We start from the raw sequence: 13,439 nt of genomic DNA on the forward strand, positions 1-13,439 counted from the left end.
ATTGACTCATAAAAGCATGGGCATACACATCGACTTACACAAGAAGCATGGACACACACCTTGATTCACACAAGAAGCATGGACACACACCTTGATTCACACAAGAAGCATGGGCACACACCTTGATTCACACATGAAGCATGGACACACATCTTGATTCACACATGAAGCATGGACACACACCTTTATTCACACAAGAAGCATGGACACACACCTTGATTCACACATGAAGCATGGACACACACCTTGATTCACACAGGAAGCATGGACACACACCTTGATTCACACAGGAAGCATGGACACACACCTTGATTCACACCAGAAGCATGGACACACATTTTGATTCACACAAGAAGCATGGACACACACCTTGATTCACACAAGAAGCATGGACACACACCTTGATTCACACAAGAAGCATGGACACACACCTTGATTCACACAAGAAGCATGGACACACACCTTGATTCACACAAGAAGCATGGACACACACCTTGACTCACACAGGAAGCATGGAGACACACCTTGCCTCACACAAGAAGCATGGACACACACCTTGACTCACACAAGCATGGACACACACCTTGACTCATATAAGCATGGACACACACCTTGCCTCACACAAGCATGGACACACACCTTGACTCACACAGGAAGCATGGACACACACCTTGACTCATATAAGCATGGACACACACCTTGCCTCACACAAGCATGGACACACACCTTGACTCACACAGGATCAGTACTCACACAAGCATGGGCTCACCTTGTCTCACACTGGAAGCATGGACTAGTTTCAGCTGGACAAACAATTATTATAAGAAATATTCCATGAGATAAGATACTATTCCTACCTTGTTGTGTTCATAGACGAGCCAGGATTCAAAGGCACTGTAAAGGATGGAGGTTGCCATACCTCCCAAAAATCTCCCTACCATCAGGATCCAGAAGTTGTTGAAATGCTGCAACATCGAAGAAAACAGTACAATTATCTCAAACAATCTGCTGTCCTTAACTGTAGAAGTTCACTTACCTCAGTTTGGCAAATTCAGAAGATTAGAAGATTAACACACAAAGATAACACCAAGGCAAAGCTATAAAATATCCAATAATTCAGAACATGTGCACAGGGTTCTTCAACTATGTCAACAGGAAAAAACAAATATGTTCCCATTCATATGAAACATAAACAAATTGGATCTGAATTTTTTTAACACATTACGATACTATTATTGAAGGGAACATGCATGAGCATTTACAGGGCTCCAGATAAGGGTCATATCAGCGTATGTATGGATAAATAATATGCAAGATACGGTAGGAAATGATTTAGAAAGCATAGCAGATACGCACCACTTGTACGGTCTTAGAATCATTTACAGACATATTTATCGGAAAAAGTATTGTTTTATTGTTTACTGACCTGTTACACAAGAGTAGCATGTTGTGGTGCATATATGAAACAAAACACAAGATTACTGATACTCCATTAAATTCCATTCAGTACTCTAAATGTACTCTTATTGTTTTCCAGTACTCCTATATTGTAAAAATAAGGAGTACGTACTCCTGATCATGAAAAATTATCTGGAACCTTGCATTAAGCTTTGATAATTTAGTTGTTTCTGAGGAGGAGATGTTAACAACAGATAGACACTATACAACACATGCCACATCATGACTGTCACTAGCTACTGTTGATATGGTGAGCCACTGAGTATTTTATCATTCACATCAGGAGGGAGTATTCAAAATATTTCTACTCCCTTTTATCCAGTTTAAAGACTATATTTCCCATGAAAGAGTCATCATTTGGAAAAAAAAACCAATTCTGCACAAAATGCTGTTTGAGGTGACTTTTAAACTACATCTGTTTATACACTTTCCTCTGTGTGTCACATGTCCCATAAGCTAACAAGCATGACACCCATGTTCCTGCAGTGAGCAAACTGTAGCACAACTGTGTGTTATTCACTGATGGAAAGCATGGACATGTGGACCCCGTATCTGAAGCTGAAGGAATTAAGGTATGGGGGGAATGCCAGTACACAAGACTGAAGGCCATATTTGGTAATACTTTGCATGCACTGTTGTTTGTCTAATACTTTTTTTTAAAGATATACATCTTATTTGTGAAATGTGTTTCTCATGGGAAATCATGTGTGAGCATACTGCATCTACTAGGACAAATTAATGTGTGAGCATAGTGTATCTACAAGGACAAATTAATGTGAGAGCATAGTGTATCTACTAGGACAAATTAATGTGTGTAAATAGTGTATCTTCTGGGACAAATTAATGTGTGTAAATAGTGTATCTACTAGGACAAATTAAAGTGTGTAAATAATGTATTTACTAGGACAAATGAATGTGTGTAAATAGTGTATCTACTGGGACAAATTAAAGTGTGTAAATAAAGTATTTACTAGGACAAATTAATGTGTGTAAATAGTGTATCTACTAGGACAAATTAATGTGTGTAAATAGTGTATTTACTAGGACAAATTAATGTGTGTAAATAGTGTATTTACTAGGACAAATTATTGTGTGTAAATAGTGCATCAACTGGGACAAATTAATGTGTGTAAATAGTGTATCTACTAGGACAAATTAATGTGTGTAAATAGTGTATCTACTAGGACAAATTAATGTGTGTAAATAGTGTATTTACTAGGACAAATTAATGTGTCTAAATAGTGTATTTACTAGGACAAATTAATGTGTGTAAATAGTGCATCAACTGGGACAAATTAATGTGTGTAAATAGTGTATCTACTAGGACAAATTAATGGGTGTAAATAGTGCATCAACTGGGACAAATTAATGTGTGTAAATAGTGTATTTACTAGGACAAATTAATGGGTGTAAATAGTGCATCAACTGGGACAAATTAATGTGTGTAAATAGTGTATCTGCTAGGACAAATTAATGGGTGTAAATAGTGTATTTACTAGGACAAATTAATGTGTGTAAATAGTGTATTTACTAGGACAAATTAATGTGTGTAAATAGTGTATCTACTGGGGTTAATTCATGTGTATGAACGTATTTCTTTCTTCACATCACATCTATGTTTTACATCAAACCATGTCTATACTATAGTAAAAGTTATGATTAAGTGCTGAAAGCATTCAAACAGGTTTTATCTGAGGTGATATATGACCCGATGTGTTGCCTGGGAACCTTTCTATTACAACCTAAAAGCACACAAGTGGGTATTGTGTTGTATTGCAAGCTTCAGCTCAGAGACCTCACCCATTTATAACCCAGTCATTTATCCTTTGAGGATGACGTTCTATATATTATAGTCTCTGAGTGCTGGACCTATGACTAAATGCATACAAAGAGAAGTAGCGGAATCTTGTTTGATTCTGTGAAGGAGTTACTGTTAATGTCTACCATTGTCATTCTCTAAGTCATGAAGTGCATGGTGTGGTATTGAAGATCCCTGCTGTAGGCTAGGGGCAGGGTTGATGGTTGTCCCTGGTAGTCTTACCTTAGTTACACAAGCAAGTCCATACAACACTCCATACAGAATACAGTTGGCCCGTCTCCCACTGAAATCACAAACATGTCACACGTAGTATCATTGCAAGCATAAAATTGAATGAACCTTATTAAACATTTTATTCAGTAAACATGGTCAAAAGAGAATCCTCTGTTGTAATAAATTGAACCTGTTTCCAATAAAGATTTTATACAGAAAGATTTCTGGCTGTAGTGTTTTGAACACATTCTGCATTCACTGATTGTATAAACTGCAAGTAACACATAAATGTCACTGCCCCTGCAAATAACCTGTGCTACATGTTACTCCAGGAATATAACATATGAAATATAGTTTACTGTAACATCACCATAACGCGGGTCTTGGGGTGCAGGGATGATCCCCCGCATTATGAGACACATGCGTTCTAGTAACTTATACATAACACAGAATAAAGGCCAAGTAAAATCGTATTTTCCATGGACAGCAGAACTGCTATTTCATGTATTGTGCCCAGTCAAATCTATATCTGAGGTGAAAAAACAAACTTCGTGAATGAAAATAGATATATGTACAGCAAACTTGCAATCAAACATCACTAGACATGATAATTCAATTGTTGTTCCTGCTTTGCTATATTCAACTGAGCCGGAAATAGCAATCAGCAGTGTACACATGTTTTGGTCCTATGTACCGGTGGTTCAGTTAAAAACAATCCAAAAATGTAACATCGAAGAATTTCTGTTCCATTATCAGAATAATTTATATCTTAAGCTGTTATTTTAACAGAGATAATATATATTGCTATCGTACATGTATAATACATGTTTTCTACGAACATATTCAACATAATGATTTGGGTCACGTGGCTGGACACATTTCACGTATGGAACAGTTTGACAAGTCACCATTTACTTCCTGTGGTACGTGCCACTATGATTGTAAAAAAAAAATATCAGTAATTAATTGTGAAATATGACTTCAGTGAGTCAATAACGCGGGTCTAGGGATACATGGATGACGAGGCAGTAATCAGTTCATTATTGCTGAGAATAATGTGAAATTGGTGATATCACAGTAGGCGTGAAAAGCTGACAATCACTAACATGGTAAGCAGAAGTTGTACATGTATAGAATGAGATGATGCCATTTCACACACAGTTTCTCTGATGTTACTGTAAACAGATCTAATGAGTGATTGAGTCTTTGAGTAAGTGAGTTTAGTTTTACTCTGCTTTGAGCAATATTCCGGCAATATCACGGCGGTGAACACCAAAAATGGGCTTCACACATTGTACACATGTGGGCATTCGAACCCGGGTCTTCGGCATGACAAGAGAACCCTTTAACCACTAGGCTACCCCACCGCCCCACAGATTTAATGACTGAAACTGGGATTAATTATTATCAAATAAAATGAAATAGAGGAAGATTGTTTTATTATGTGTTTTCTGACACGTATGTTTACGGATGGCGGTGTTTACCTGTGCTATAACGTGGTGTGTTGCATCACAGCAAACAACGTAAGTACTCGCCTGATGGCATATAAGTTATTCCGCTGTTCGTCTGATCATTCAAGAAAAACCTGAATGTTCACTGTTCATTACAATCCGCACTGAATTTCGCTTGTTTACAACGTGATTAACCCGAGCTCAACAGCGAATTTGTTAATTCGATGATGTGAAGATGTGTGATCGCTGGGCAACTTTTTTTTTATGGGAGCATGGATTACCCCACGTTTAACTGAATCCATGGTATTGCGAAGAGCGCTATTGTGAGGGTCGACTCTATACTCATTTGCATTTGCCAGTATAGCCATAGAAACCAATCCAGTATTTGAACTATACAAGGACAAACCATGATGAAAAATCTTTTCTACCTGATAGTATCAAAGTATGTAACAAACTTTCCAATGAATACACTAGCTTTGATTTGCTATCCAGGTTTAGTATGTCACTACACTAAGTGGCCCCAGTAAGAACATATCACTACACTAAGTGGCCCCAGTAAGAATATATCACTACACCACATGGGCCCAGTAAGAATATATCACTACACTACGTGGCTCCAGTAAGAACATAATAGTAAGAACATATCACTACACACGCGGGCCCCAGTAAGAAAAATCACTACACTACGTGGCCCCAGTAAGAACATATCACTACACTACGTGGCCCCAGTAAGAACATATCACTACACTACGTGGCCCCAGTAAGAACATATCACTACACTACGTGGCCCCAGTAAGAACATATCACTACACTACGTGGCCCCAGTAAGAATATTGGCCCCAGTAAGATATATATCACTACATATCACTACAATATTGGCCCCAGTAAGAATATATCACTACACTACGTGGCCCCAGTAAGAACATATCACTACACTACGTGGCCCCAGTAAGAATATGTCACTACACTACGTGGCCCCAGTAAGAACATATCACTACACTACGTGGCCCCAGTAAGAATATATCACTACACCACGGCCCCAGTAAGAACATATCACTACACACGCGGGCCCCAGGAATATGTCACTACACTACGTGGCCCCAGTAAGAATAGGTCACTACACTACAATTATTCGCGCGATCAGTAATTGCCGGAACTGCCAGCTGTCTCTTTGGCCGCCACTAATAACAGTGAAAACAAACAGAGTGGCTTAACCTGTCAGGCGGCGTTTATTACTTACTCACAGGAAATCCCTAACTGTGTGATATACGGAAGAGATGAAAAACACATCAGTCTTATGTTCCGAATTTGAATCTTCTACTAATTTCTACTGTATATGAAGCTCTTTGTGATTTCAAACAAGCCGGGTTGTTATGAATGAGATGATTGAGTGTTAAGTGACTATTTGCTTCATGATGTACTGGTAAATAAAATCTTAAGGAATAAATAAAATACTGCTGTATTATTTCTTTCCGAGTCGTTTCATGGTAATCTGTTTTGTATCAAACCATCTGTCAAGTGACCAATTTCCATGGCGGCCACAACACACATTGCTGTTTTCGCTAATTCGGCGATGGGATTTGGCTCATTATTTAATTATGTTTTGGGAAATCCATTACAGCGACAGTTAAGTATGATTCTTTATGCTACTATCAGTCGTCATTTTAAGATTACCGTAGATTTCTGTCTTCAAACTTGATGTGTTATGGTAACAACTCAGGGACGAGCGTGGCTAGACTGAATGAATGACAGGTTTATTCGCGATGTATAAATTTTCGCGCTAAAATGTTTTGCGTGAAAAGCGCGAAAAATAAAACCTGCACGAAATATAATACATTTACAGTATGTCACTACATTACGTGGCCCCAGTAAGAATATGTCACTACACTACGTGGACCCAGTAAGAATATGTCACTCCACTACGTGGACCCAGTAAGAATATGTCACTACAGTATCGGCCCAGTGAGAATATGTCACCATGTGTCCACAGTGAGAACATGTCACCATGTCTCCACATTGAGAATATGTCACTGTGTGTCCTCAGTGAGAATATGTCACCATGTCTCGACAGTGAGAATATGTCACGGTGTGTCCTCAGTGAGAATATGTCACCATGCATTCACAGTGAGAATATGTCACCATGCGTTCACAGTGAGAATATGTCACTGTGTGTCCTCAGTGAGAATATGTCACCATGCGTTCACAGTGAGAATATGTCACTGTGTGTCCTCAGTTACAATATGTCACCATGTCTCCACAGTGAGAATATGTCACCGTGTGTCCTCAGTGAGAATATGTCACCATGCGCTCACAGTGAGAATATGTCACTGTGTGTCCTCAGTTACAATATGTCACCATGTCTCCACAGTGAGAATATGTCACCATGTGTCCTCAGTCAGAATATCTCACCATGTGTCCACAGTGAGAACATGTCACCGTGTGTTCACAGTGAGGACATGTCACCGTGTGTCCCCAGTGAGAACATGTCACCGTGTGTTCACAGTGAGAATATCTCACCATGTGTCCACAGTGAGGACATGTCATCATGTGTTCACAGTGAGAACATGTCACTGTGTGTCCCCAGTGAGAACATGTCACCGCGTGTCCTAAGTGAGAACATGTCACTGTGTGTCCTAAGTGAGAACATGTCACCGTGTGTTCACAGTGAGAACATGTCACTGTGTGTCCTAAGTGAGAACATGTCACCGTGTGTTCACAGTGAGAACATGTCACTGTGTGTCCTAAGTGAGAACATGTCACTGTGTGTCCTAAGTGAGAACATGTCACTGTGTGTTCACAGTGAGAACATGTCACTGTGTGTCCTAAGTGAGAACATGTCACTGTGTGTCCTAAGTGAGAACATGTCACTGTGTGTCCTAAGTGAGAACATGTCACTGAGTGTACACAGTGAGAATATGAGTCACTACAAAACTTGGCTAAAGGATATTTGATGACAATGCAAAGCCTTAACAAGGACGTACCACAGCAATGTTTTTGTTGCGAGAGTGGGTCACTACAATCCATGCTCTGAATGAGAGGTGTCACTACAATGCATGGCCTTAGTGTGGATGTGTCACTACAATGGATCGTATCAGTTTGGATGTGTCACTACAATGCATGGTCCTAGTGTGGATGTGTCACTACAATGCATGGTCCTAGTGTGGATGTGTCACTACAATGCATGGTCCTAGTGTGGATGTGTCACTACAATGCATGGTCCTAGTGTGGATGTGTCACTACAATGCATGGTCTTAGTGTGGATATGTCACTACAATGCATGGTCCTAGTGTGGATATGTCACTACAATGCATGGTCTTAGTGTGGATATGTCACTACAATGCATGGGCTTAGTGTAGATATGTCAATACATTGCATAGTCTTAGTGTGGATATGTCACTACAATGGATCGTGTTAGTGTGGATGTGTCACTACAATGGATCGTGTGAGTTTGGATGTGTCACTACAATGGATGGTCCTAGTGTGGATGTGTCACTACAATGCATGGTCTTAGTGTGGATATGTCACTACAATGCATGGTCCTAGTGTGGATATGTCACTACAATGCATGGTCTTAGTGTGGATATGTCACTACAATGGATCGTGTTAGTGTGGATGTGTCACTACAATGGATGGTCCTAGTGTGGATATGTCACTACAATGGATGGTCTTAGTGTGGATGTGTCACTACAATGCATGGTCCTAGTGTGGATACATGTGTCACTACAATGCATGGTCTTAGTGTGGATACATGTGTCACTACAATGCATGGTCCTAGTGTGGATGTGTCACTACAATGCATGGTCTTAGTGTGGATACATGTGTCACTACAATGGATGGTCTTAGTGTGGATGTGTCACTACAATGCATAGTCTCAGTGTGGATGTGTCACTACTTACTATCTGTCAGCAAAAGAGCCAACCACTGTGCCGATGATCATGCTGGAGCCAAAGCCTGCCACAAAGAGGATCTCAATCTGATGGGGGGTCATGTTGTAGCTTTCATACAGGGCATACACGTGAGGCCCCTGTAGCCAGTCACCAGCTGAAACAGACAGGCAATAATGGAATTGATTCAGATTACTTTCCTGCTATCAAACCTTTCATGAATAGTACAGGATTCAACAGATGGGAAATTCTAGGGGTTTAGGGATGATTTCTGCTATACAACAATTTGGTTCCATTTATAATTGGTCTCTGTACATTATCAACAATTGCCCACTTTTATTCCAGCTGGCAAACTCCATACCTACTTTAACCTACAGCCTCTGAGCACTCACAGTGTGTGAGCATCTTATGTCCCTTGAGGTTAATTACAGCATTCAATATTTCCATGGGATCCTCATCTTAAACTTTAAACCATCAGTTTGTAGGATGTGCATAAGACAGGTTGGTTTGAACCATGGACAGATAGCTGGAGCAGGCAGCTTGAACACACAAGTATGATTTAATATAATAATTTAGATCATTTGTAATGCGCTTGACTCCACAACACTTGACCATGCTCTAAGCACGAACACAAGACAGTCAGTAGCGAAGAAAACGAAATGTCTTTAGATGAGATTTAAAACTTGAGAGAGTTGGAGCAGATTCAGTGTCTGTAGGGAGAGAGTTCCACGGGAAAGCAGCTGAATGTTTGAATGATCTATGTCCGAAAGTTTTGAGTTTATATGGAGGCACAACAAGAAGTGATTGATCGGCAGATCTGAGATTCCTCGGTGGGACGTAGGGTGAGACAAGGGCTTGGAGATAGAGTGGAGCAGTTTCATTTAGTGCTTGGTAGGTAAGAGTTAAAATCTTAAACTCTAGATTTAGCACATGCTCTCCAGCCACGTGCCTTCCGACCATGAGCAAAACAAACCCATTCTATTCGGACTGACTCGAGTCAGTCAGTTCATATCTTGTCACAATCGGACATACAACAGAATTTGTCCACTGATAGGTAGGTACTGCAACAACTTGTAATAGATTGTCATAATAAGACAAACAACATAGCCAGCTACAAAATAACATGATTGTAAGGTTAGATAATACATTTTGAGATGTCATATTACATTTCTTGTCACATTTTAAATTATTTTTCAGAGATTTACGTTTAGCTCCCTATATTTCTAACCTGATTAAACACTGAATTTAAAAAGAGATTCACATTTAGTTCCACATACACTACATCAAAGAAATATTCACAGTTAGTTAATTTAGTGTAAATTATTTGGACAGTTTCCACATGTCACATATAGTCAGTTGAGTGAATTATGAAAAGCGTGAGTGAAAGAATATCAGTTTGGACATATTCATGTTGTTTTCTTTTACTGATGTTCCAGGTCCAATCACACAATTTCTTTTCTCAGTAGTATTTGTTCAAAAATTAAAACATATTTTCTTTAATAATACTGATAGAAATGATGTGGATGTTGTTGTTGTTGTTAGTATTATTTGTTTAAACATACTCAACACACACACATATAAGTTAGGACTGCTCTAACTTGAGACAGCAAATCAAAATAATGTTTTGGTGGTTTCAAACTTAGAATCTGCAACCTGTACCTTTATTTAAGAGAGTGGTGGCAGCACCACGATCTCAATAAGTTCGGTCATATGCAATATTACCTTATGCTCATGAATAACACAGGACTCCTTCATGCACAAGTGTGGCTCACAGTCACTATTAGCGAAATAATTGGGTACGTGAAACCTCCATAACGGTGTCACTTCCTTGTGCAAATAGGACATTCATATCAGAATATATCCCTTCAATCTGCAGAGTGTATATTCATTATTACAAATAAAATCAATCAGCTGATTCATAACACAAGGAATGAATTTCTTAGTTTATGAATGTACGAATGCATGTGGCACATAATTCAAGTAAGTTGGCAATATTACAGCCTCTTTGGTATTAACATGATTAATGTATGCACTGCAGTTCTTTGCACGGCTCCATCTGAAACATGTAGGAACATGTTGAAGTGGTGAGCCCTGCCATATAGCGACAAAAAGTTGAGGAGAAAGCTAAACATATTCATGGGTCTTTGGAGTTTATTTATCAAGCTTAATCATTATTCTGTGGGATGCAATGAAAACCAAGAGATGTGGGAGGCTGAGAAAGGGTGTCCTCTTCAATCAGCACTCTGTACCTTCTTTGAGTGGCATTGTTTAGAAGTTGGAGAGCAATATACAGACAAACTTTATGGATAAACAACTTCTTTAGGCACCTATCCAAATAAAGAAGTTGTTTATCCATAAAGTTTGTCTGTATATTAGGACATGTACCAGCACACAAATCAGCCAATGCCATGGCTCCAATCCACAGGTGTGACTTTGGGCTCCTTTAGCACCCCTCTGATCTGGTTTCCATCTGACCACTATCACACTTCCATCTGGTCTCAGACACAAAGAACACCAGTAAAGACAGGCACCTATGCCCACCTCAGACAACTCTGGGGATGGCATGGACACTGTGGTTTGTATATGTTTGTTATTGCCCCTGGACATGGGAGATGGGTGACAACAACTCGCCACACACCTTCCTGGGCAATAATGTTGGTGTTATAAGCAAGTCGCTCAGGCTTTTTCGGCAATATTTTGGTCTATAATATATATATTGGGGCATATGCACTCACTTTAGCTTCCTATGGATACAATAGAAGACTTATTATCCCTTACGACTTGCCTGAAATCGATAATTGAAACTTCGAGGCGAACAGCTTCCAAACCAGATAACACTTGCCATATATGAAATGTAAATGATTGTTCCGTACATCGAAACCTGTCGCAAGTGGTGTTGTCGGTGTTTGCCGAACTGGCCTCAATCACAAGTTGCGTTTAAGGATTGCGTTATTCATAAAGAGAATAAAATAAGCTTTCAGATACCATTGTTTTTGCTCAGCACCAATGGACATCGGTCATTCTGATAGACATGATGGCCACAAGCTTGACTGAATAAACAATTATACACTGATAAATGTGTTATTAGTTCATACATTACTTCTAAAAAAAATGTGAAAAAAAGAAGAATTCCTTTCTACCTACCCTAAATTTTAAATTGGTGTAATCGGAACCACAACATTTTTTTATTTGGCCTTGCAATTGTTGAGTCTCCAATAGCAATTAATCGATGGTAGAAACAAAAACCTATTGATGCATCGATAGTATGTGTGACTATCAATAGTTAAGTAACTGACTTGCGTTGATAAATGAGCAGGGCTAAAATACAGGAAGTACCAGACACGTTCTCTTTGGTTTAGAGTTATCCGCCCCTGTTACTCTTAAACAAACTTCGCAGCAAATACAGCATGCGACTCGGAGTATGAAATTGTGAATAACAATAAGTGAAAGGTTTAACTGTTAACTTGATCTGGGTTTCAAGTTTCATGTCAGTTATTTAAGGAGACTGAAACCACTTCAACGTGTTTTTATTTCATATAAACTATACATTGGGGAATGACTTCGAATGTCAGAGACAATTCAAGGAGAAAAAGCATTAAATAGTATTGCAATAGTAGGTCGCAATAGCCTATCGCTATCGCAATAGTATGATGCAACAAACTATTGCTATCGGAATAGATGCTTCCCCTTCAAGTTCAATAGTCAACCCTAGCACCAAGGACATGTTACATCACATCACCATGACATCAACCCAGAAATTCCAAAAGACAAGACAGTGACAATATGTTGTTGACCAGATTGTATTGTCTGTATTTTACTTCCAAACCATTGCTGGTTATGTATGATATGAGAACAAACTGGTTTAGAGAAAGACATTTCAGCTTTCACCAAACTTATTAACTTAGTATTTTCCTGATCAATACAAGGATGTTTCAAACTGTGATGCACAGTATCTACCATCCATCGATAACCTTCTGTGTATCTGTTGAAAGTTTGTTTTGAAACTATACAAGGAAAACCCAGAAATTTAACAAAATCTATAGCATTGCTAATAACTAAATATGATCAAATAATTTTTTTTTTATGACTTATCAATTCAGTTCAAGAGTTCATTGGCACTGTTCATATCATCGTTTCGTACATGACATACTCACATAGTCATATCATAAGAGGAAGTCATCATATCATAGGAGGCATAGTCATTGTATCATTGGAGGCATATCGTCTAAAATCATTCATTATTATCATATCAACATTGTTTACCAATAACTAGTTTCATGGGGTGCAAAAACTGGTTTTCAATCATTTTAATTGGTCAAATTTATTGCATTTTTCATTATATGAATCATGGTGAGTATTATTTGTTTAATTTTGTGTGTGCTGCCAAGGCACTGTTGAAATATTTCATCTGTTCCACTTCAATATTTGCCCGGCACAAGGTATTTTGATCCCTGGAAAATGACATATTGGAAATAGAAGAACAAGTAAGAAACGACTTTCAAATGTTAGTGAACATTGTTATCCAAACTATCAGAATGGAAATCACAGTTTTAAAAATTCAAAGAAGAAATGAGAGGAATTCAGATCTGTAAATAGAAGACATTGACACTGAAG

At 38.7% G+C, this 13,439-nt stretch overlaps 1 protein-coding gene across 3 annotated transcripts in view; it reads right to left on the reverse strand.

The window, feature by feature from the left end:
• The window catches only part of LOC124280561 (molybdate-anion transporter-like), a 53,395-nt gene that overhangs the window by 31,952 nt on the left and 8,004 nt on the right, over nt 1-13,439 (reverse strand). For all 3 annotated transcript variants that reach the window (XM_046716508.1, XM_046716509.1, XM_046716510.1), the window contains exons 2-4: nt 8,838-8,982; nt 3,500-3,560; nt 858-965 (exon numbers count right to left, since the gene is read on the reverse strand). In XM_046716508.1, coding sequence (XP_046572464.1) covers nt 858-965; nt 3,500-3,560; nt 8,838-8,982 — 314 coding nt within the window. The remainder of the gene's footprint in view (nt 1-857; nt 966-3,499; nt 3,561-8,837; nt 8,983-13,439) is intronic.

Source organism: Haliotis rubra, unplaced genomic scaffold (assembly GCF_003918875.1).
Source record: "Haliotis rubra isolate DU_JTF1 unplaced genomic scaffold, ASM391887v1 Scf27, whole genome shotgun sequence".
In the NCBI taxonomy this organism is placed as follows: domain Eukaryota; kingdom Metazoa; phylum Mollusca; class Gastropoda; order Lepetellida; family Haliotidae; genus Haliotis; species Haliotis rubra.